Source organism: Volvox carteri, assembly GCF_000143455.1.
Source record: "Volvox carteri f. nagariensis unplaced genomic scaffold VOLCAscaffold_13, whole genome shotgun sequence".
In the NCBI taxonomy this organism is placed as follows: domain Eukaryota; kingdom Viridiplantae; phylum Chlorophyta; class Chlorophyceae; order Chlamydomonadales; family Volvocaceae; genus Volvox; species Volvox carteri.
The window spans coordinates 1,761,926-1,786,551 of record NW_003307556.1 but is presented as its reverse complement, the minus strand read 5'-3'; the positions used below and the strand labels follow the sequence as shown (position 1 = coordinate 1,786,551).

Sequence of the window (24,626 nt, the reverse complement as noted above, 5' to 3'; positions counted from 1 at the left end):
GAGTTGGGAGCGGGCTACCTTGACAGCGTACGGTCAAGGGCACTGCTACATGCTACTGGGCCCCGGCGATTGTGCAAGCGGTAGGGCTGTAAATGATTACCGGTGGGATTTTGATATTTTGAATACACAACATATTTATATTGGTTTAAAGTGCACTATTGCCTATAGATACATTTCATGTGATAACGATGGCGTTTAATATTGGGGTACCGTAGGATGAATACCACGACGCGCAGAAAGGACATGGACTGTTGTAGGAAAAGTTAGCCTTCGAACAGCACTGCGTTGTGCCGGGCTTAACCGTGCCGAGGAATAAGTGCAACGGCGATACGGTTCGATCGTGGTGAAGGAAGCTACGCATTTAGCTTCGGTCGAGGTGCAGCGTCGGTACATGGTTTTGTTCTTGCTAAAGAATCTTCAGAAATATCGTATTTTGTGCTTGACTCCTTTAGTATCTGCCCTCGCTGCGTTGGCAATGGTCCGCTTCTGCTTTACAGTGTAGGGCGGGCGTAACCACCAACTACTTGTGCACGGCGTTCTGCACCAATTAAATGTGCAAGCATGTCCCTCAGGAGTTCCGTATTCCGCGCGTGTAGGAAAGATGCATAATCTATAATTTATTGTTATACACAACTGCTCCACAGTTTCACGCCCGCCACAAAGGCGACTGACGAGATCAAAGCCATTATGCAAAGGTTACTGCATCATTTCTGAAGATACACCTGAATAGAGGCTATAGGGTACTTTGATTCTCAAGGTAGACAGGGTCGTAGGTTCTCTCTTTGGCGAGGTACCGCGTACGTTTATTTGCTACGTTCGGCGAACCAGAAGTCATTGGCTAATTACTTTTGCCACTGTTTTACACCGGCAATGCTAAGAAGAATATTTAAAATGCTTGTGCTGGCTTTCCTAGCTTCTTTGTTGGCAGCAGTTTTCAACCAGGCAGCCCTCGCGCAGTCGCTGCCTCCGCCAGAACGCATGTTGACGCAGCCTAGGAACTGCTCGGGATGGCCTGAACCACGATTTTGGATCGAGGCACAGCAATGGTGGACGGACGCAGGCTTGAATGTGTCATCGGACAGCCGGCATTTTCATCTTGGCGCATGTAAGTTAAACACAATCCGCGACCTAAGAATGAGCACTTCGCCAGCAGCAGCTGGGTGCAACGGTGCTGTCCTTTCGCCGGTACCATCTTGTACCTGCTGCCATATGCCCGTGTTCCCGTTGTCCGATAACCCCCTTCATCCCGTCCCGCCCATTCCACCCTCCAAATCCTCTCCCCTGCCAGGCATGCCCTACAACCAAACCCTCAGCGGATTCGTCGTATTCGACATCCTCGCCCAGCTTCATTACAACCCAGATTACCTCATGCGTGAGATTTACTTCCTGGCTCCTCTTCCTAGCAATTCGGTACGGCACCAGTGGTACAGCAGTACGACGGAATAGACAAACGGATAGCAAACGCACGATGATGAGGATAGGATAACCTTGATCATCCACATAATCGGCCTTCCCCCGAATCTCCCAAAGCCGCGCTTCTCAGCTCGTGCGGATGATCATCGCATAAGGGTTGCTGTTGCGTTGTGGCTTTGTTTACCGGGGGCTGGCGGCCACAGGATGTGTTAGTTTTGGGACGGTGCAGGAGAGCGTGGCTAACTGAGCGTCTTGACAGCTCGTCCAACTGTCGTACACGGCTCGGAACCGCAATAACGCATTCCTGTGGCGGCTGGAAGCTGCAGCCCTACACACGCTCCACACACCCCACGCAGAAACACAGCAACTTCCTTCCCTTCCCCCTCCCGCCGCATCTCCTGTTTGCCCCCTCCCGGCTTCCGTCATCGCATTGGCCTCCCGTCCCCGCCGCCTCACACACCACACCGGACATCTCCATACACATCCCCATACACATCCCCATACACATCCCCATACACATCCCCATACACATCCCCATACACATCCCCATACACATCCCCATACACATGTCCCCTGCCCTCCGTTTTCTCCGCTACCCGCACTGGTCACTCCGCCCATCTCTCTACCTATCCACCTTAACCTCTCTCGCCCGCGCAACTCCTCTTCCCCTACCTGTTCCTACCTCATTCACGCGGGTCCCCCTACAGACCGGCATCGTGACTGACACCACCAACCACCGTATCGGCAGCACCGGCATCATCGACTGGTCCTGTCCCGAGGCCAACGTCACCTGCATGCGGGTCTTCCGCATCACAGTGGACACCCGCCTGGTGCCCCAGGACTGTGTGGCGCCACTCAGACTGCGGGCAGGTGGGGCGGGGGGGTCGCGGCTCTGCGCGGGGTTTCGGCGTGTGTGTTTGGGCTACTTGTGTTTGAGTATGGGGATTGGAATAACCATGTCCAAGCAGCTGTTTGCATCCATGAGTGGCTCTTGGTGACGGGAGAGAGGGGAGAGAGGTTCAGGAAATGGCTGGCTGTCGGAGTGCAGACTCCAGGGGGGGAAAGGGGGACCGGGAACCCCTGGGATACACCTCCCGGATTATGACCCTGACCACCTCGAGGTCTCCGAGAGCTCCCTCAAGTAACCGAGTGATGATAGAGCGGGGTGGGTGGGGTGCGGTGGGGCGGGGTGGGGCGGGGTGGGGCGGGGTGGGGCGGGGTGGGGTGGGGTGGGGTGGGGTGGGGTGGAGGAGATCTCTGACCGGGGGCTGTAGGCCGGGGGGTGTCAGGCGGGGTGGTACGAAACGGGCTGCATGCCGTCGCAGTCCGACAACCTATTGACCCCGGCCCCCTGTCCCTCCTTTTCACCCTCACCCGCCCACCCCATCCGCTTTAGCTCCTCCCCGTCCCTCTCGTGACTTGGGCACCCACTTAACCCCCTTTTGGAGCCCTCCCTGCCCTGCCCTGACCTCCCTTCCCCATTCTCCTATCGTTCGTGTGTGTGTATGTATGTATGTATGTATGTATGTATGTATGTATGTATGTATGTATGTATGTATGCATGCATGTATGTATGTATGTATGTATGTATGTATGCATGTATGTATGTATGTATGTATGTATGTATGTATGTATGTATGTATGTATGTATGTATGTATGTATGTATGTTTTTGTTACATATATGTAATGCGTTTGTACGGGGTCATCTCCTCCCGCAGATACGGCTCTGCTGCCCGGCATCGTTCCCGACCTGTCGCTGGGTCGCGGCTATCAGCAAGTACCCGAGCTGAGCTTCATGGTAAGTGCGGTAGGAGGGGGCCTGGCGGGTGACCAGCTGGGGTGGGATGGCTGGCAGCTTTGTGTGTGTTGTTGCTGCTACTGCTGCTGCTACTGCTACTGCTGTCACTGCTGCAGCCGCGATTATCACCGCGGTTACTGCTGCACGCCATCTTAACCCCTCCCTACTTCCTTTCTGCGGCATTCGCGGACCCTCCTCCTCCTCCGCCCACCCCGTTTGTTGGCCTCCTTCGTTCCGAGGCGCAGGTTCGTTACAGCAACGGCAAGCCCGCCTGCCCCACCCGCGTCGCCCCCGACTTCCTCCCCGAGATCCCCACCATGTAGGGGTATATGCGGGGAGGGGGGAGGGGGGAGGGCGGCTGGTGGCTATGGGGTGGCAGGAGAGGGGTTGGGAGGGGTTGGGGGGTGAGTTGGGAGTGCGGGTAGGTGGGTGGGTGCACGCGGGGAGGTGGACGTCGGTGGCAGAAGGGAGTGGGGGTGTGACTTGAAGGGTCACCGCCCCGGCAGTTGCGGCAGTACGTCTGTCCTCTTTCCTGCCGTTCAATCCTTTTATGTGGGTTTTTCGTCCCCCTGACCCCGGCGTCCAATGTGCAGTCCGTCCGCCCGTACTCTACCACCACCTCTCCTCTGCCAACACATCGCCCCCGGGCCTCGAGCCGGTCCTCCCTCCTGCCCTAAGGGCTCCTGGCTCTCTTCTAACACCTCTCCAGCGCCCCCTTTTAATGCCGCACACTATGCCCTAGTAACGCTCTCATGCCTTTCCTGAATCGGCGGTGCCCGGCTTTCCTTCCCCCTCCCCCTCCCCCTCCCCCTCCCCCCCGCCTACGCCGGCTCCCATTGTCATTTCGCTGGGGGTTTCCCCTCCGCCCTCAGAGGTGCGGGCTTCAACGACTTCCCCTGGAGCTACAGCCGCATGACGGTGTTTAAGGACGCCCTCCCCACCTCGTAAGCAGACGGGGGCCGGGGAGAGAAAAGGGCGGGGAGAGGAGGGGAGGGGAAGAGAAGGGGAAGGGGGGAGAGAAGGGGTATTCCGGCGTGTTGTTGAGTAGTGATGATGCACTGTAGTGGCGGTTCCGGTTCTCGCGGGGTGATGGTGATGGTGATGGTCGTGCTGGTTCTTCCATTCTCCCCTTTCTCTCCCCCCGCCCTTTTCACTCTCTTCATCATTTCCTTGGCCCCCTGCATTCCCGCTTCTCCTTCACTTGCATCGTGCCTCCTCCACCGACTGCGTAGCGAGCGCGTGTTGCCATCTTTCTATCCATCCCCCCCTCCCCCTTTCACCCCCCTCCTCCCCCCTTCCCCCTTTCACCCCCCCTCCCCCTTCCTCCCCTCCCCCCTCCCCCTACCCCGCCCAGACCCCTCTCTGGCAACTGGACCATCCGCCAGCTTATGTCCTTCGACCAACGCATCTACAACCGAGTCCGTCCCGTCGTGGCACCGGTGACCAGGTCCTTTGTAAGTCCGACATGCGCTACATGTACATGTGTACCTAGCCATATGGCATTGTGATGCGATATGTGATATGTGATGTTCGCGGCCTCGGGCCCTGTCCTAGTCCCTAGTCGTTAGACATTGGGCCGGCCTCGGGCCCTGTCCTAGTCCCTAGTCGTTAGACATTGGGCCGGCCTCGGGCCCTGTCCTAGTCCCTAGTCGTTAGACATTGGGCCGGCCTCGGCCCCTGTCCTAGTCCCTAGTCGTTAGACATATGGGCCGGCCTCGGCCCCTGTCCTAGTCCCTAGTCGTTAGACATGGGGCCGGCCTCGGCCCCTGTCCTAGTCCCTAGTCGTTAGACATGGGGCCGGCCTCGGCCCCTGTCCTAGTCCCTAGTCGTTAGACATGGGGCCGGCCTCGGCCCCTGTCCTAGTCCCTAGTCGTTAGACATGGGGCCGGCCTCGGCCCCTGTCCTAGTCCCTAGTCGTCGCCCGCGATCGCGCAGGTGCATCACCTGCTGCGGCGTGGGTGCATGGTACGACCCGGTCTGCCTTGTGACGCGTCCGGACAGGTGACTGTGGATCCAAGGTTCCACATTCTGGATCCAGCCACTAACATGCGGATTCCTTCTCTAGGCAGCATCCAGCTGGACGTGAATGACATGGTATACCAAAACCTGGTGGTAAGTTGCTTCTAGATGGCGAAAAATTGGACGTCCTTCGTGTCGTACATTGTACATTGCTGCTGTACTTTTGTGTACGGTGTGTAGGTCATTGTATATGAGCGCTTAGGTTGTGCGCAGTTGAGCATCTTTTCCGTCCTTGCCTGTCTACTTGCTTGTCTGTCTGTATCTTTGTTCGTATGTATGGGGCTCTGCAGCTCCCCCCTTACTGCTACTGCTACTGCTACTGCCACCCGTAGATCGACACCACGAAGCTCACAGATGGCGTTCATGTCTTCTTCTTCCGCACCGACTCGTTCATTGAGCCGGGTACCACCTTCCCTGACATCATCCCCTGGCTGCCAGGAGTACGACACACGTGAGTAATGTACGGCTGTACGAAAACTCTGCACCTGCTCCACATGCAGACGACCCACGGACACGATTGCCTTTGATACATCACAAGAACGCGTGTGTACGTCGTGAAAATACACACACATACACACACGTACGCTCATAACGTCTTCCGATACCCGGTGAATGCTGCACGACGTACCGGATCAGCGCTACCACCACCATCACCACCACCACCATCACCACCACCACCACCATCACCACCACCACCATCACCACCACCACCACCATCACCACTACTACCACCACTACTACCACCACCACCACCACCACCACCATCACCACTACCACCACCACCACCACCACCATCACCACCACCACCATCACCACCACCACCATCACCACCACCACCACCATCACCACTACTACCACCACTACTACCACCACCACCACCACCACCATCACCACTACCACCACCACCACCACCACCACCACCACCACTACTACCACCACTACTACCACCACCACCATCACCACCACCACCATCACCACTACCACCACCACCATCACCACTACCACCACCACCACCATCACCACTACTACCACCACCACCATCACCACTACCACCACCACCATCACCACTACTTACATTCCCCCGGCTACACCTCCCCCTTCCCCCTTCCTCGGCAGCAGCTTCACTCGTTCGTGGTTCGTCTTTCCCCCCTTCTTCCCCCTTCTTCCCCAACAACCCATCCCCTCCATACCGCAGGTTCAGCGACGGCAAGCCGCACCCGGGCGGTACGGCCTCCGCGGTACTGTCGTTCGCATTCACAGTCAACAACACCCAGCTCGCTGCGAGGCCCGCCAAGATGGGCTAAACAACCGGGTCCAAGGACCCAGAGCTGACGAGCTGCTCCCGGGAGGGGGGGGAGCTGAAGGATGGCGGCGAGGGCCGCGAAACACACAGGTTCCTGTCAGCTCACTCGACCCCGCGCGACCCCCCAGGCACTCGGAGTGTCTGGAGCACTTTGTCGTCGAGCTGCACGGCATCGGTGTTGATATTGGTGTTGATATTGGTGGCAGGAACCGCGGTTGCGCCGGCTTGGGTTTTGCTCTCACGTCAGGGAAACCCGCACGGCGCACCGCATTTTTTCGGTTGTAGCTGGCCGGGAGGCAATGCGGTCGCGCTTTTGCCGTGTGCTGTGTGCGGGGGAGCGAATATGTGTTGGAATGAGCGGTGAGGGAGCTCAGCTCAACCATGGTTGGGCTGAGGGGTTGGCGGATGTAGCAAATGGAAAAGAGAGTTGCGTCGGATTTTGGAGTGGAGTGTCGACGGGTTGGCGGGTTTCTCGGAGTGGCACCCCGTGACGGAGGTACCCTCGGTAATGCCCTGGGTGAGTTCGTGAGAGCTTTTCGCTGCCGTCTGATTCACATGCTTGGTTGTTGTTGGTGGTGGTTCGCCCATCAGCGCGACCCGACTCTTCTTTTATTTTTCTCTTTTTCAGCACGGGTAGCACATCATCATCAGCAGCAGCAGGAGGAGGAGGAGGAAGAAAAAGGTGATCTATTGGCTGTTGGTCTGTAATGGCTCTTGGATGACCACCTGGCTCAACGCACCTGCTGGTGGTCAGGTGGTGGGGTGCGAGGTGGTCAGGTCTTGTTGCGTCATGCGTGCGTGTGTGTGTGCGTGGAGGTTTCCCTACTCATGTGCCGTTAGCCTTAATGCGCGCGTGCGTGCATCCAGCGCCGCTATGCGTGCGGTCACGCAAACGGGACGTCCCTCTGTAGATATGGCCGTGCAGCGATGGTACGGCATGCTGCAAGGATTTGGAATTGTGCGGTACACATGGTTAGAACTGCCATAGGGGCCCCCTTACGCTTATTCATTTGTATGGAGTATGGCGAGGAAAACGCTGTTGCGAAATGTGAACTGTTTTAGGGCCGGCATGCTGTATTCTTCTGGTTGCAGCGAAGGATGCACTTCTGCACTAGTGGATATAAAAACCCTAAGGTTGCCATGAAAGGCGAAGGTGGGTTATTTATGCCGGACAGTACGGCGTGGACGAATCGTACGGCGTTTTAGGCTGATGGAGAGAGTCTCCGGCCCCGGATGATGTTTTGCTGCAGGGCCGACTTTGTTGCTGTTAACAGTGAGGTATGTGAGATATGATTCACACCAGACGATGATAATTCGGGCCGTATCGGAATCACGGGCCTCATGTTTTTTTATCCTCCCAACTTCTTCATCCTGCTCTTCATCCTCCTCTTCACCTTCAACAAAGCTGCTCTTCTTTCTACTGTGTGGCGGGAAGGCGGTGGGGCCAAGGTCCAGGGTGCCTCGAAGTGCGGGCGCGCTCTCATGTGCGTGTGACCGTGTCTTGACACCCCCGTCGAGTTATTAGACACGTGCGCCCAGCAGCGCGAGGAGAGCGTGTAAGTAACTTAGTGCACTACTCCTGAGGGGCTATGCCAACAAGGTGAAGCGCCTTAGGGCCCCGTGGACTAAAAGACTCCGAACATACGACGAGGAGGAGGGAGACGAGAAGTCGAAGGTGTGGGTCTGTATGTCAGGCCTCCGGGTTATCCGGTGGTCAGGTTGGGCGTGCCCCCCCCCCCACACACACATCCACGTACAGAACGTTTAGAGACATCAGCTGTTTTTGGGAGAGGATTAGATATCGGGGGAAGGACCTGGGGGGGAAAAAGAAAACGTAGTAGGGACGAAGGGGATGGATTTTAGGTGGTGGGAGGTTCGGCAGGCAGGCAGCAGCCACCAATGCGCATTTTGCGTTGGGAGGTGTGTGTGTGTGTGTTGGCAGGCTGTGCTGGAAGGTGAGTGTGTTGGGAGGTGGGAGTTGTGTGTGCGTGTATGTGTGTGTGGAGGTGTGTATGTGTGTGTGTGTGTGTGTGGTGTGTGTCGGGGTCAGGCAGGCGGGCTTATGAAGCGGTTGCAGCGCTACCGAGGAGAGATGCCGTGCAGCGGAGACAAATCCTAGGTTATGACTAGACCACGGAATACAGTGTTACAGTGTGGTGATGGTGTCTGAGTCAGCGATGAGGTTGGGGTTGGCATGGGTGGTTGGAGGACCTGCGCAGAGAAGGCCCCCCCAGCTATCGTTCCCCATGGATAGGGTGCGGAAAGAGGTTTTCGTGTCGAAGGGCAATGGTACGGAAATTTGTCACATCACTGCTGTGCATTGTTTGTTGTACATATTAGCACAGTACTAGAGTTAACTCTAGGAGGACGGCTTCAGCAGGTAACATTGGAGGACGTTTTCCTGTGACAAGGGACACGCCGACATGTCACTGGAGAAAGGAATAATGCCGTTGCATTTCTTTTACACAAAAAATCGCGCCAGATGCCGCCAAGCTGGCAAGGTTTGTTTCACCCTTGGTGTTCTCGTGCTTGCACCTACTTACCCGTCCGTACTATGGGGCTCCTTTTTTATGGCCTGGCCGATTGCCTCCTTGAAGTGCACCAATGGGTTGCTGCAGTTCGCCGGGGCCATACGCGCCCAGCATGCCTAGTTCTCCATCGCCGTCCTCTGAGCTTACAGACGAAACTTATCCGTCGTATTCACCTGGCATTCACTCTGCTCCTCGTGCATATCGGCAATAGGAGCTTGATGCTAAAGCGCCCTTACAACAACTGGTGGGTATGTGGTTGTTACAGTGGCCTCTCCAGACTCACGAAGAGTAGAGCCAGCTGGCCAGCTGGCCGTGCACTGCACTAGAGACATTAACCAGGCTCCAACCCAAAACTGGTGGCAGACTTTTCCCAAGTGCTCAGCGGCTCGACCCACATCGCAGAGTTAAAGCATTTATGGGCTAGGTATTGAGTAGTGCGAGAAGATGCTTTGTTGCATGTGAAGCTTGCGAGCATGGAAACTGGACGAGGTGTAAGAAGTGAGAAGCAGGCGGTTCCGGCATGCTTTCGACGTGAAATCCGTGCGCGAGTGCGTCCAGGCCTGTCCCTAGGGCGAACGCTTTATCAAAACAAACCCGGGATCACTGCAAGATCCTCCTCGTAAGGATTTTGGGTTGTCCAAAACACATGTCGCTGCTAGACATCAGAAAACGCTTCGGGCACTTCGGGCCGTACCAAAACCCCTGAAACAGAGCTGACCCGCTTGCAGAAGTAGGACCGTCTACGGCCCGAAGGGCCGCCCTAGAACCGGCAGTGAACGATGACAGAAGTGGACCCTTCCCCTAACTATGAATACTCGTTTTGCCGATGCCTGGTCACTACAAGCTCTGGAAGCGCGCTAACGGACAACCGCAACTTCGAAGGCGCCAACACAGGGATGCCACGTTTAAAAAGCTAATATGCTGAAAGATAATAATATGCTGCGTGAGGCTTGAAATCGTGGCTCTATGCCTTATAAAGTTGCTGACTGTGCAATTGGAAACTGGGCCCGAAACCATCGTCACCTGCCGGGACGTTCAAGTCCACGAGGGCCAAAGGCCATGGAAGCAACCAAGAAGTATAAGTACACAAGGTGATGATCTTTCTTTTTCCTACGAGAGGTTGGTAAATAGTTGAAGCTTGAATTGACCTGAAGACGTTACACAATGAAGCCATGCATTCTCCATACGCGACAGTATCGAGCTGTGTTTGAAGGCATGCTCAATACACTTTCGCTTGTTGGGACTCAACATCATATTATTGGTGCCTTGCGGAGCTTGCAGTCCGACGAGCTCTGCACTTGCAGACAATCCAAATGCCCAGCGGCTGACGCTCCAGTTACGGTACCTCTCCCAACGGCGCAATACAAGGCCATTCATGATCAAGGAGAGTGCACAACCTGCAAAGACAATGAGTCTCCTGACGACGGATTTACAAGGCAAGCCGTCATGACCCGTGACCTCCCAAATCTTACCGTGATTGTGTCGAAAGTTAAGGTCCTCCCCCTAAACCCCGACTTTCACGGTACCTACCATACGGTCTCTTTTTGATTGACTAAGAAAAAATATTGCTATGTAATGTCACGGCACCTTTACGCCCTCAAACTCCCTGAAGGCGTCGACGTCCCTGCCATTATCCTCGTTGCCCTATTGTAGCATCCCGTCTCGGAGTACGAAGGTAACCGGTTCATCCCAGTCAGCAGCGGAGCTGCAAGCCGTGGTGCGCGGCGCCCAAGCCCAGCTGGAACGCTTGGCGCAAAAACGTGGGCAGCTGGGCGAGTTGAGCCCCACCACTTCGCTGCTGACGACACTGTTGGACCGCGCCCTGGCCGTCACCGAGCCATCACCGCCGCAAAAGAAAGAAAAGGTGCAGATTTGTTGGCGTACGGCTGTGGAGACATTCGCAGCTCCTCACTATGCAGTGCACCACCAAGCTCATATGCAGTCTGCAGGGGCACATGCTTTCCAGGTCCAATATAAGTTGGGTTGGAGGTTGGGATGTTGAGGTTAGGACGCGGCTGCATGTGGGAATGCTGCGGCTACGTTCCTGGCGTGGTAATTGCAACGACGCCGAGCCTTAAAAGGCTGCATGCTGCTCTTGACCGGAACCGCGATTACCTTGAATAGGACTCGTGGACTCGTAGAATTCACTTATTTCCTGTTACACGTTACGCCCACATCTCGCCCATTCAGGCGTCCTGCACAGCGTCCAAGAGGCCGCGCCGGGGGCCTTATAACACTCCAGCAAAGAATCGGAAGCCTAGCTGCCGGGCCCGCCGTGGGTACCTGTCGACACCGTCACAGCCGCCGAAGCCGTCAATGCCGTACGCATCGCTCCGCTGGCCGCCCGTGGGGGTCACCATGGCCTTACTAAAAGGTACGAATGCATTGTTTCGCAGACATAAATTAGCACACATAACGCATCGACATAAGCAGTTGATGTTGAATAGTTTTCCCCAAGTCCCCCAAATAAAGCGTCCAGCAGTATGCATGCGTCCCTTTCAAGACAGTAAAACCGCTTGGTTTGGAGTCCTCATACTAATGCCGGTTGGTAACTTATGGGGCCGGGTAATGTAGGGGGCTTTTAGAGGGCTACATGCAGAGTTCGGCTTAGCGCTTAGTTAGACTGGACAGACTAGGCTAGAACAGGCCAGGTGGGACGGACGACAGATTGGGGAGAAAGGATCTTGATGAGGCTCTTGATGAGAAAGAAGACAATCACTTCGCATACAGTTTTGCACGTCAGTTATGTTACAGGTCTGTAAGCATTGTAGCGTTCCTTGGAAGGTGCATATGCATCCTGGTTCTGGCGTGTACGGGCGTGGCGACGTGTACGGATTGTACGGGCACCTGCAGGTGACCGGACTGCCGTTTCCACACCACCAACATCACCACCACCACCACAGCAGCCGCAGCACGAGCGGGGCCAGCGGGACGAGCAGAGGGAGCAGCTTGAGGGCCCCAGAGTGATGAAGGCGTCTGGCCTCGGGAGGGACCTGGCGTCCGAGGAAGACTTCCTGGACTTGGTGGAACACTTCGAGGTGGGTGGCCGTAGGTGATCGACGAGGAGTGGCAGGAACGGGTGGGAGGAGGGGATGAGGGCGAGGCGCGGTGTGCCGTCAGAGGATGCCCCCTGTAGCAGCCGGTACACAGTACGGTGCTATAAATACGCGCAGAGCGCGACCGCCAGCAACTCGAGAGACCTTTTCAGCGGTCAGCTGCTACATTTGGTATCGAGACCTCGTGAAAAATCACGATCCTGAAGTCGTCGGTTCAACCCCCACCGATCACGTTCGAGTGGTATTCGGGTGTGGCGACTCAGAGAGCGAATATCGCACAAATTATAAAAAAAGTAGCTGAACCGACTGGACTGTCTCTGTGCCTGAAAAATCTGAAGACGGCTAGGCGCATGTGAGCCGGCACATGACGTGACGTGGGCTTGGACCACCCACTGCCCGAGGGTAGGTGAAGGTAGGCACAGGCTGGCGGTATACGAGGCTCTAAGGGCCCGGGACGGTTCCCTTCAAAGGGGGGGGAATGTAGCAGCCGGTACACAGTACGGTGCTATAAATACGCGCAGAGCGCGACCGCCAGCAACTCGAGAGACCTTTTCAGCGGTCAGCTGCTACACCCCCTCTCGCATTCTGGTCTGCTTTCTTGCCTGCCCAGCTTCCGATTTGCTTGTTTAGCAATGCCTTAACGGTGTTACGGGGAGCAGGTGAAGCCCTTCCTGCCAACATGCCTGCTTACCTAGTTTGCCAACTAACTAACTAACTAACCCAACTAATGACTGTTTTCGTTGGTGGCAACGATTACGTGAGCACCGGGGCGATGTTAGACAGGCAAACTGCCCCACCACATATTTCAAAACGCTGTGCAACAACATTGCGACTTTATGGATTGTTGACATATATGCTTGTATGTATGTGTCTATATATCTGCGTGTATGTACATATGTATGTATCCTTGAACTTTGAACTTGAGCTGCGGACAGAAACCGGCGAGAATGGCACACGAGTGTATGTGTGTATATGCAGTTGTGTAGTTATGTATGTATGTGCGCCCGATGCGCTGCAGGCCAAGCTGAGGGTGGGTCGCGGCTCCCGTCGCAACCGCTGTGCCGGCAGCGTTGCGCTGGTGGATCTGCGAAAGGGCGGACCCATGGGTCTGAAGCGGGAGCTGCGGTCGACCGGCCGCCACACGGAGGCCTACCAGCTGCTGCGGCAGCAAGTAGAGCGGCTGGAGCGTAAGGAGCGCAAGGCCCTGTTGTGCCACGAACGGGGTCGCAGGGAAAGCCACAGGTGCTTCCGGGGCAGCAAGAATGCCGCCGACGTGGGGGAGCTTTGGCCGTACAAGTAGGAGCTGAGGCGAGAGATGGCGATGTGTGCTGCTGCTGCTGCTAGCTGGTCTATTAAGTGTATGTGCAGCGCTCAGCCGATGTATCTGCTGTAGTATGCAGTGTGCACCGCCTGTAATATAATCACAGTCCTTGTTGATAGTGTCTGGGCTGAAGTATACCTGGAGCTGATTTTCAGGTGCTTCGCTTGTTGTTGATATTGTATAATTAAGGATGTACAGTAATTTGAGCTGGCTGGCTGGAGGCGGGTTTGCGAAGGGTATACGAATTTTTTCTTTTTCCCCAAAGTCCCACATGCCGTCTACGTGTTGCGATGAAGCATGCTAAGGGTGGTTGACTGGCAATAATATGGCTTTGTCGAGGCGACGATGTCCCGCTTGGCTATACATGGTCCACATTTCCCCTCTCACACGCCTCTAGGGTTGCCTATCCCTCTTTAGTAACTGTCCTGTTTCACGGGCGTAGCAAGCTATGCTAAACGGCTCCCTCGAGCAGGATGTAATGCAGGAAAGGCGGGGGGCCGTAAACTATTGACGTGCCGTGCCCTTTCGCGCACACACGTGACGCTAAAATGCCGCGACAGGCTCCTGTACACGTTGTGGTTGGTTTCTTGGTAGGCTTTCGCTTTCGAGTAGAAGAGCCCTCTAGCCCTCCTGCGCGCTCGCATGAGCAGGTCAGCTCGGCATGGGCCCTTGGACCTCTGGATCATGTTATTCGTACACATCTTAAAACACACACACACATACGTATATATACACCCAGACCATAATGACGACACACACACACATGTAAACATGCCGCTCAGTTCTACATAACCATGAGATGCAATTATATTCAAGGCTATACGCAGGCCCGCCCCTTCTCCTCAGAGCTGGAGGTGAAACCCGGAGACCCAACCCAGTGCGTCAAACACTTGTTGGACACTCGACATGCACACATCCGTACAAGCTGTCCAGGCAAACAGCCATCCTGAGCCTCTTTAGGATCCGCGGCTCCCGAAATCAACCGTCAGACATGTTGTCGTCATGCAACCTGCAGGTCATGTACTATGTAAGCTCCAACGCGCGCACGTCATGGTCGTACGGTTTGCAAATGGTAAAGAAACCAACCAGGTTTGTACGGTCATACCCTAAGCAGGCAGTTAACGCGCCTAGCTCACCACCACCACGTCCCCAGTCCACGGGCGCGTCCATGACAACCACAACCACAGCATCCAACACACATTCTTAGCCCGCAAGACGCCCCCGTGAAGTGCATCACATGCATTCCAAACCAAATCTCGAACACTTTTTCTCTCAGGCTTCACAGACGTCAACGTGTAACAGCCCAGCCACCTAAGCTAGGCGCACTCATGCGTTCATTTTCATGCCATGCAGCGCTGCCCGGCCGGCTCATCTATCGATAAAACAACCTAACAACAATCAGCTCCACACGCGGTTAACCTAACGCAGCTCAGAGGCCCTAGCGAGCTGCGACTTGGTATCCCGATCAACGATAATCAAACAGAAGTAAACGTAGTCCCAAATCAACACAACCCCGCCGGCCCTAGCTCCTGTGTTTCAGGACGTCCAAATGGTGACTGAGGGGCCGAGCGTACACCGTCGGCAGCAGTGCGAAGATGAGCATGCCCACCGCGCTCATCAGTACGCCAATCGCCAGGATTACCATAACAACTACCAGGGGCACAATGGTCTGGTCGTAGCCCTGCAGGTGCATTAAGAGAATTAAGGGATTACAACGGGGATACGTGCGCCATCAGGGCCTCGTTATTTGGTTGTACCTGGTCGCTGGGACGATTCTAATGCAAATCGTAATGCTCTGATATCGTTTTTATTTGTTTTTTCAGGGTGTTGAAGGTGCTACACCTCAGTGAGATGATGGAAGTGCCTAGTGGCAAGGGCGCCGAGGCAATGACGCCTAAGGGGGGTTTTGTGAGGCTGGATTGCATATGGCCCTTTCTCGCTTGCATGTGGCGAGAGTTGTGGTGTGAGGCTTAGGGGGTAATGTCGTGCGCGCAGGGAGGATATTCGTCTTTTCCCTCCGCGGGGTTGGGCTTCCTCTCCCTCCTTCCTAACGGAGCCATCCCATTTCAAATAAGGTTCGCTCCTCATTATTTCGCTGATGTGTAATTTAGTACTGCGCAGGGTAGTGGGCAAACTTCTGACAAAAACGTCTTATGCGATTCATGTCTAAACAGTTTGTTAAACGGATCTCACACGAAATCCGGATCGATCCAACACCGGTGAGGGGCTTAACCCGGTCAGCGGGAAGGACTTCAAGGATGCGGTGTGGCGAAGCACGTATATATGGCCACGTGTGTACGGCACCGGCAGCGCTTCAACCCACCTCCGGGGGCTTTGTTCGCTTCGGGCCCTTTGGCGAGGCCAGCAGCACCAGCGCCACAATGCCGAACATGGCAGCGGATGCCGTAAACACAATCCTGCGCGAAAAAACACCGTTCGAACCATTCAGGTGGATCACCCGGCCTGGAAGCGATTGTGGATTGGTTGCAGACGCCTGACTTCGCCTGGCTTAAATTCACGTTTTTAATGATACGACGTAATTTAGGTTGCGCTATCGGATGGTTGCTGACGGGATTTTGAGCAAGAGCAAAAAGGGTTATGCGGGAGGCGGCAGCTTGGCAAAACCTGCGCAATGGATCACCTACACCGCTGCCCAACAAGCTTGATTTTGTGCAATCAACTGTTCAGCAGTTGCCATAAACTCCCCCTGCTTTTCTCACCATCGAAGCTTGGACCGTGAGCCTAGCAGGCAGATGAGCACGGAGAGGGCCCTAGCAGGAGGGCAAGGAGCGTGGGGCTGTCGCAACGTCCGGAATCCGTGCGAGCCACGGATCCCAGCCAACTCACAGAAAGAAGAAGAGAAGGAATACTCCGACTCCCACGCCAGCTACCCTCTGTGCCATGAGCGCTCGGCCGTGGCCGTGCTGGGGCCCAACGCCAAATACCTGCTGCTCCGATGTATCTAAGGCAAAGCCTAACCAGCATTTGTGTGGTAACAGTAATTCTGGTCCCATCCTAAGTGACCTGCGCCAATCAAGGACGGGGCATGGATTTGGACGAGTCGTCCTCACAGACAGTTTGGTGCCAATGACCGGGCAGAGTTAGCGAAGTCCCAATGCACACGCAGAGTATAAAGAGTAGAGTTTACTGTATGTACTGTTCACAGTTCAGTGGTTTGCGAATGTAGATAACGGCGTCACAGAACCCATCTGTGCAACCTTTAGGATCCAGGTCATTTCATTATTTGTTTGTAATTGCCAGTGGGCGTGTCAAGATCCTAAAGATATTCATATTCAATACATTTTCCTTGTACCACATAACTTAAAGCGCCTGGGCATACTCAGTTAGTTGGGGATGTGGTCCTTGCGACTCAGACCGCAGCGCCCAGCGAGCGCTTTCATCTCAAGGCATCATGGAGTAAAAACGATTATGCCAAACCGTCCTGGATCCCACCTAATCGCTCATGTGGCAACCGAGAAAGCCCTGGCTACTGCAGAACGAGAGGGCCCATCGTATGACGCTCTGTGGGACGCTTTCGCAAGCAGAGTGCAAGGTAATATGGCAGCATCCAGGCTGTCCGTTCGGGCTTGAGCTCAGGAAAGCCTTCGTCACGGCTTCTGTTCAGAACCAAGGGCCACCGGCCGGATAGCTAGCAGGTAGCCAAAGGATATTCTCAAAGGGCAGCTGGAGGGGCTGTATTTGCTTTACATCTAGTAAACACGTTTGCCACCGCCTGCGCCTCACCACCCGAAGGCGAGTGGGAGGGAGTCACCGTCACCTTCAACGCGGAAGGCGCCGCGCAACCCCTTCCAGAGCGCTACGTGCCTGGCGCATACAGAGAATGGTGCGTCTCATCAGCTGATCCTTGCTTCCTTCTCTCACCACATGTGTGTCTGTCTGTCTGTCTGTGTAATTACACAGGTCCACAAAAACGTCTCCTCGCAGATCGTCAAAACTGCCATGCCTTATGCAAGCAGGGCTCCTACGGACCCCTCCGCCCTCGCTCCTCCAACCCAATTCCTTGCTGAGCTTTGCTGACGCTCAAGCTGCATTCTCGACTAGAGCCCATAGAGCTTAGCAGGGAGGCTTAGACGGGTAGTTTGGTTCGCTGCCTACAGAAAGCATCAAGGAAAGGACCTCCTCCTGGCGCACAGGCTGTGTTGATAAAGAGCTGCTCCGGGGTTGTTACCGCGCAGGGGCGTTGAGCTGTACGACTGGCAGAGCCAGAGCAGCTGCCTGGTGACGCAGGCCCCTGCCCCGGGGCAGCCGGGCAGCCTGCGCAACATTTTCAAGCGCCTGATGCCTACGGTTGGGTGTAAGTGCGCAAAGGATAGTAGAATTGTATGAAGACCCTTTCACACAGCCGTGGTAGTGAACAACAACCATCGGATTTTCGTTTCGTTCCTAGAATGCAATCGTGGGAAGTCGGTGGGAAGACGGCTCGTATGACGCCTCACGAAGACTGAGGCTACGGCCACTTTGCACTCGCTCGGGGGCTGACAGACCCATGTGTGTTTTCTTTTAGGAAAAGGATTATCGCGTTATTGAGGGCGACGCACCATCGGCCACGCTGGTACGCCATCCTCACCTCTTTACCGGCCGTATATATAAGGATGTCCTGGGCAATGAGCAGCAAACGACCTGATCACTGACGGCGCTGATGGGGGCACGCTCTCCTCATGGTCATTGCTGGGTGCTGCTCTAGGAGGGTCACAACGCCGCCTCCCTCCCTCCATAGCAAGATGCCCATGGGCAAGAGCAGGGCAACGGGAAGTCTCCAGTGTCCCCCGGTGCTCCTCGACCGACACGTTGCGGATATGTCCACATGCCTGTTAAAATAAAAAAAACCATGTCTGGTGCTCGCACGTTTCAGGCGAGGCCGATGCAATCGCCTATGTGGAGGAAGCTGAGGACGTCTGGAGGGCGGACGGCGGGTAGGAAATCTGGGTCACGGCTGGTGCGTGAGGGCGCGGGTTGGCAAGGCGCACAAGGTGCATTTGGCCAACAAGTACCCTCTCACTGGGAGTTACATCTTTTGCGTCTGTCTTGGCGAATTCCTCATGACACGGCGGCCGTTTTCGGAACCGTTTAACGACATATTTTAAAAAGTTTTAATGACTTGAGCACAGTCACGGCGTCTTTTTGGCATAATCCTTGGCACAAACCTGATTCCCTTTCGCTGTTTATGTGAATCAAGGCGGACACTGCCCCGCCTGACACTATACCGCTTGGCAGCTGCAGCAGCAGCTGCTGCGATCATCATCAGCTATCTCGCCCAGGGCGCACAAGCACGTGCCCCGAGTCCACCCGGACCAAACGGACGACGGATCTCCAGTCATACTGCGACCCACACGCAGATACTGAGCTGGCTGGTTTGCCTTTCCTGTCCTCTCTTGCCAGGAGCCTCGTCAAACCTGTGACCCCTGACGGTGGGTACGTCGCAGCCCCCGCTCAGCTAGGTGGCAAGGTGAAGGTGGAGGCGTGCCTGGCGGCGCCTGGCGGCCAGTCGCGATTGCGAGTTACGGTAACGCTGATGCAGCACTGGGAAAGCAAGCAGTGGCAGGTGGCTTTTGTGGACCTCAGTCGCGAGGCGTAAGTGCCCGGTAATGAAAGCGGGAAGCCTAAAAAGGGGTCTGTTGGCAAATTAGCTCTTCAGATGTGCAGGTTGTTGTTCGGCCTGTTAGGTTAATGTAAGCCTCGTGTCGCTGCGGTGGGCCGTCAGCAGCGACTTTTAAGGCACTGCTGTGGCACGGGACATGTGTTTCTCACCGTCCGTAAGGACAGAAAGTGGCAGATAACGACCGAGGGAGAAGGGCAAACCCACGCACCCGCTCCACCTATGGCAGGTGTCTGCGATGTGGCCATCACGCCGTGTGTTCTTTTATTGGCAGAGAGCAATGTATTATATCTCAGTATCTCGGTGCGCATTCGTGATGATGCGTATGCGTGAGAACCCTAAAGCCCTCTTGGGCTATTCCAGCCTAAAGCCCTCTTTTGACTCATCGAGGGTGCCCCTTGACTTGGATGCTGTTACACACCGGGTGCAGTTATGATGGGCCGTTCAATGGTGGCGTGGAGTTATCCGGGTGCGCCGGTGGAGGCAAGCCGTTTGCGAAAGACCCTGTCACTTCACCGCAGCGGCTGAATGGGAGCTGGTCAGGCGCGGCGGTGTTCAGGTACTCGCGAAGCAGCGATGCGACGGAAGCAGGCGGACTTACGTTCCAGCGCGGGACCGAGCAGGGCTCCGCCACAAGGTGGGTCAACCTGTAGCGATTGGGTGCCTGAAATGAAAAAATGATTTTTTTGACTCCTCTGAAGGCCGGAATTTTTGACAAGCTAAGTTATGTTGCACCTTAAACCTTACAGATCCTGACATAAACATTTCGTTTTGGATGACTGCAGTTTCACAAGCGTCGACGACTGCAGTGTCACAAGCTCTACTGCCATACTACTGCCTTTGGGCGTCTGGGTCAGTTGCTCTGCGGCGAAGTCTGACATGAGGCTAGTCGTAGGTGCGCTGCGAGGGGAATTGGAGCGTGATGTTGCGGTCTGCAGGTACGCGGATGGACTCCTTGAAGAGGTGGTGTTGGCTACTGAGGTGAAGCATGCCTAACGGCCTTCGGCGTCGGCGTAATGGTTAGTGATGGCGCAGCGCTTCGGCAGGCTATGGTGCTGCATATCTTAGGTTATATATTTTTTGTATTATGGCGCGTCATGGATTACGAGCGGATTACGAACGGATTGGCCATGTGCGCCACGGTAATCGGCCACAGGCCCAACGGGTGCCAGAAAAGTGGACTTTAAGTACAAAATCCGTATCAGAACTCCGTGCCTCTTTGCCAACTTTGCACTCACAGCCATTACATTGCAAGCAAAGAGGCGTTTGTAGCCGAAAGCTACATGTACACAATTGCAGAACTTGATTCTTTGGACGAAACCGAGTCGAAGTCGGTAGGTTGGGGATGTCCTGTCAAAGGCAGCGGGATTGCTCACAGCTTAGCGCCCTGGCAACAGAGAGCCTGCGTCTAAGCCCTGTGCACACAGCTCACACAACCGCTTCAGGAACGACTGAACGCCGCCCAGGCTCTCCCGCAGCACAGCCAATGCGCCGTGCAGCAGTGGTGGTGCCTGTTGCTCCAGAACACGACGCGCCGTTATCAAACCAGTAGGCGCCCCGGCAGGCCAGCCAGGGCTGCACAACATCCCGCGCGGCAACATGCGGCAGATAGGCCATGACAAGGACATGACATCCAAGGAAGACTGCTAGCTTGGCGGGCTCCAAAGTATGGCCTGCCCCAGGGCCAGCGCACACAATGCTGCGCCGCACCACGAGCGTCAGGAAGTCGATGGTGACCTACCGACAGCCGCCAGTCCAAGACAGCTGTGCGCTGCATCTAGCCAGGACTTTCGGCTCGTCTGCCGGTTAGCAATCCATCCATCACCGGTCTGCCGTCGACCATCTCCCCGTACGCAGGCAGCGACGAAGCCCAGCGCTGCCCGCCCGGCAGGCGCGCTGCACCAGCAGCGGGTCGGCTGGGTGTGAGTCCGGTGCACTCTGTCCCTGCTACTGCTGCCGACACCGTTGTCGGCCCATGTCCGCGGCAGGAGGTCGCTGGGCTTCACAGGTAAAACTTGGAGAGCCGTTGAAAGTCCAGCAGCCAGCAGCAGGTATCCCACAAAGGCGTCGTGGCGGTCTCATCCCCCGAGGCCACGAACTCTTGCCACTTGCCATCGTCCAGCTCGAGGCGACGAATACGGTCCCGTTGGCTGCGGGCGGCGTTGGGGGGCCGGAGCCGTGGGCGCAGCCCTGGCGTTTCTGCCGCCAGTGGCGTTAGGGTGACGCACCCCGGCGACGAGCCCGTTGGCAACTGCGCCTTCGCCAAGCTGAGCAACAGTGCATCGATGGCGGCTGCGGCTATTAGGGTGGATGAAGTATTAAGCCACTATTAAGCCAAATAGTGAAGGCGTAACTCGGGATTCTTGCTGGCGAAGGCTGCGAAGACCAGCACGGGCCCCCCATTTCCGCCAATTGTTTCGAACGAGCTAGAAGCTTAGTTCACGTTGGCGTCGAGATGGTTTCGTTCTCTTTGCGAATAGCTGCTCCATCGCTTATATACAAGCGTAGACCAGACAGCCAGTCGAAATAACTATTGCGAAATTGCAATCGTTGAAATTTCTAAGTAAATTTCATTCGATTAAACAATGACTTGGCATCTCCGAATAACACGGCAAAGCGAAAACTTGCTTGTTGCGTGCACGAGACGTGGGTGGAATGGCTGTAAGTCGAAAGACGTAAGGGCGTAATGGCTGTGAGTCCAAAATCGGATGAGAGGCACAAAATTCCGATACGGAATTTACACAGAAGTCCGGGAGTATCACCCCCATGAGGGACCTCAATCGGCGGCAAGTGCTGATCCGTTCCGTGTCGAAATGCCGTACAAGTCTTGGCGCCGGACAACCTTTAATGCCGCATGGGCACTGCATCGTTGAAATGATTTTTTGATTGTAAGACAAACTTCCGGAGCGCGTGGTGATCCATTTCAAATATCTATGTAAAAAGGGAGCCTACCAGCTCCGCACGGTTCTGCTCGCGCTGCTTTTTGGCACGTCCTCGGCAGCTGCCCTTCGGAAGGATATACACAGCATAACCCAGTGGTACTACACATCAGGATTTAAAAAATACCTCTTTGTGAGCTAACTTACTGCGCGGGGAAAGCTTCCCGTGTTGGTGGAATAGCTCCTGGAAGCAGCCTACTTGCAGAGTGACAGGGATATCATAGATCGGCAGCCATGTTCTATTCGCACGACCTCCTGGGCCGGAAGTCTCCTCTGGGCGCTATCTGGTAAGCTCGTTCCGTTCATAGATGTTTGCGTGTGGGAAAGGCAACGTGCATCGCACGGCAAGCAACGTCGCCTACGCCTACGAGGTCGACTAAAATGCTGCTGCTCCAAGGGCGGATTACGGAGTTACACTTTTTGAATCCGCTGTGTGATGGTATACCTTACAAGCTCATAAATGTCTTTTGCTTGACTGCGCGGCCACACGCAGGACGATGGCGCATGGCAAGAAATTGAGCAAAATAAAGATTCTTGGAATAAATGTAACGGATGTCTGGTACGTCGAAACGATTCGCGCGTTCTTGCTTCAGGCGTCGGCTTGTTCGCGCATGGCAACGGCTTCGACTTTTTCGCTTGCGCCATGACTTGCACGATGCGCTGAACTATATTCATGCAGCGCACTTTGCTTATTGTCTCAAATTTGCAAACCGTGAACGCCACGAAATGTCGTTAGCTATAGGGGAGCAAAAAACATTATGACTGACCCATGGGTCTATCCATGTGGGTCAAGAGATCCTACAGAGATTCGCCACACTGGCGTCTCGTTTCCGACTTACAAGGAGGCCCACCCGACTCCAACACGGGTGGAGTCCTCCTCTTGACAGGAATGGGACTATAGTGTCCTGATGTGCTTGCCTAACCTTTTTCTGTGCCTTGACTTCCGCGCGCGCAGCAAACACATCATGCAGCCAGATGTGCCCCACTCGCTGCGATTGCAAGGAATTCTTATCGGTAAGCCGGGCAGTAAGCGAAGCAGAGCGATTGTTGGAAGGTGCGGTGCATGGGGCGGGGATAGCTGCAGGACGCCAGGTGTCGCGACGTTGCCCGAATGCGCAGGATAGGTACACAGACGCGGACACACGCACCGGCACCGGTAGTTATCGCCGTCCCCCCTGGCGCCATGCCTCCCCCCCTCTTGACACCCCGTCCTGACTCCGTGTACTCCTAGCCTTAATCCATTACCCTCCTTCCCCCGAATGCAGGTGGCGTGGTCATCGTCTTCAATCGACAGCAGCTGTACCTGCTGGGTGGGTGTGGGTGTCTTGAGTCCAACTGAAAAGTCACATGCGTGATCTGGGTTGTGTGCAACCCCCCTCGCTCAATGCTACCGGGAAGGCAGTGTGCTCAACCCAAGGATTGGGGTTGTCCTTGCTGGGCGCTTATGTCTGACAAATCATGTCTGACAAATCATGTCTGACAAATCATGTCTGACAAATTATGTCTGACAAATCATGTCTGACAAATTATGTCTGACAAATTATGTCTGACAAATTATGTCTGACAAATTATGTCTGACAAATCATGTCTGACAAATTATGTCTGCCCAATCCTGCACTTGCAGTGCTTCACGGAATTGCCTACAGACGTTTCCATCGCATGTCTGCGGCCATGTCCGTACACCCATTCCATTTCTGTTGACGTCATCAGTTGATTTTTATTGCACCGCTTCCCCTCTGATCTGTCTGTCTGTCTGTCTGTCCGTCCGTCTCCAGGCGCTCACCATGTACGCCTCATATCGTACAGCCTTGTTCACATTTGGGTCGTCCCAATATGTTTTCATGTCACCCGGTCACCATGGGTCCGGTCCAGCTGGCGGTAGTGGTCATTGCGTGCTTTCAGAACCCAAGGCTCTGACCCCGATGAAGCGCCCGGGTCCGGAAGCTTTGTCCGGGCTCGATCGTGCTCCCTCCTACCCACCAGCGGCCCGGCCCCACAAGAACCTTTGCTATTCGACCCCTGAACAACACAACCCACACCCACCCTGCATCTCACACCCCATTACTAACCCCGCCGGTCTCTTTGGCCACGTTGCGCTGCGCTGCCTGAATGCCCTGCTGCGTTGCAGAGGACATCCAGGAGATGCTCCGGAGGGTGACCGCCGCCAAGGCGCCCGAGCAGTCGGCGGCAGCGGTCGTGAAGACGGTGCTGCAGCGGGGTCGAGACAAGGCCAGGTGCGTGCCGGCCGGCTCTCTGTTAAGAGATAATAAAGGGAACGGCATGCGCGGCTGTGTGCGATGATGGTGGTGGTTGTTACTGTGGATGTGATAACACGACTGAACGTCTGGTGTGGGGGGGAAAGCGAAGGAAGCACAACGCAGCAGGCCATGCAAGGTCTAAATAATACTCATTGAAGAACCCTAATAAGACATGCTAACTGGCAAGCTCCGCAATAAAAGGTGGCAAAAAGGAAACGTAACAGATCACATATTCACAACATCATCATTTGTGCGTATACTCTACAAAGCTAAGCTCCGCAAAGCTAAGATGCCAAAGAACTGATGCACACTGTACACACTACAAGTACGCGTGTTTCAACACAGCAAGCAAAGATGTGAGTATTCCCCC

At 55.2% G+C, this 24,626-nt stretch overlaps 4 protein-coding genes across 4 annotated transcripts; 3 read left to right on the top strand and 1 right to left on the bottom strand.

The window, feature by feature from the left end:
- Positions 1-891: 891 nt before the first annotated feature.
- VOLCADRAFT_104270 (uncharacterized protein) lies at positions 892-8,159 on the top strand (the record flags this gene model as incomplete). Its single annotated transcript, XM_002949280.1, has 11 exons — positions 892-1,105; positions 1,289-1,410; positions 2,121-2,283; positions 3,133-3,212; positions 3,452-3,531; positions 4,085-4,156; positions 4,567-4,666; positions 5,148-5,177; positions 5,214-5,324; positions 5,564-5,682; positions 6,427-8,159. The coding sequence occupies 11 exons, from the start codon at positions 892-894 to the stop codon at positions 6,533-6,535; spliced, it is 1,200 nt and encodes a 399-aa protein (XP_002949326.1). The 3' UTR covers positions 6,536-8,159.
- Positions 8,160-11,952: 3,793 nt separating this feature from the next.
- Positions 11,953-14,224, top strand: VOLCADRAFT_120747 (uncharacterized protein). Its single transcript, XM_002949279.1, has 2 exons — positions 11,953-12,103; positions 13,140-14,224. The coding sequence occupies exons 1-2, from the start codon at positions 12,032-12,034 to the stop codon at positions 13,419-13,421; spliced, it is 354 nt and encodes a 117-aa protein (XP_002949325.1). The 5' UTR covers positions 11,953-12,031; the 3' UTR covers positions 13,422-14,224.
- Positions 14,225-14,964: 740 nt separating this feature from the next.
- On the bottom strand, positions 14,965-16,345 carry VOLCADRAFT_89670 (uncharacterized protein; the record flags this gene model as incomplete). Its single annotated transcript, XM_002949154.1, has 4 exons — positions 14,965-15,123; positions 15,766-15,859; positions 16,163-16,213; positions 16,290-16,345. The coding sequence occupies 4 exons, from the start codon at positions 16,343-16,345 to the stop codon at positions 14,965-14,967; spliced, it is 360 nt and encodes a 119-aa protein (XP_002949200.1).
- Positions 16,346-16,871: 526 nt separating this feature from the next.
- Positions 16,872-23,308, top strand: VOLCADRAFT_117141 (uncharacterized protein; the record flags this gene model as incomplete). Its single annotated transcript, XM_002949278.1, has 13 exons — positions 16,872-16,995; positions 17,196-17,286; positions 17,639-17,757; positions 18,316-18,376; positions 18,684-18,871; positions 18,902-19,034; positions 19,490-19,696; positions 19,845-19,997; positions 20,300-20,393; positions 20,917-20,981; positions 22,492-22,557; positions 22,954-23,012; positions 23,264-23,308. Coding segments are annotated over 13 exons (1,405 nt in total), but the record flags the coding sequence as incomplete, so codon positions are not given.
- Positions 23,309-24,626: the final 1,318 nt, after the last annotated feature.

Excerpts from the sequence above, each read along its gene's own strand:
- VOLCADRAFT_120747 (XM_002949279.1), top strand. The coding sequence starts at position 12,032 with ATGAAGGCGTCTGGCCTCGGGAGGGACCTGGCGTCCGAGGAAGACTTC. Across the intron at positions 12,104-13,139 it reads ACTTGGTGGAACACTTCGAG|GCCAAGCTGAGGGTGGGTCG; the intron begins GTGGGTGGCCGT and ends GATGCGCTGCAG.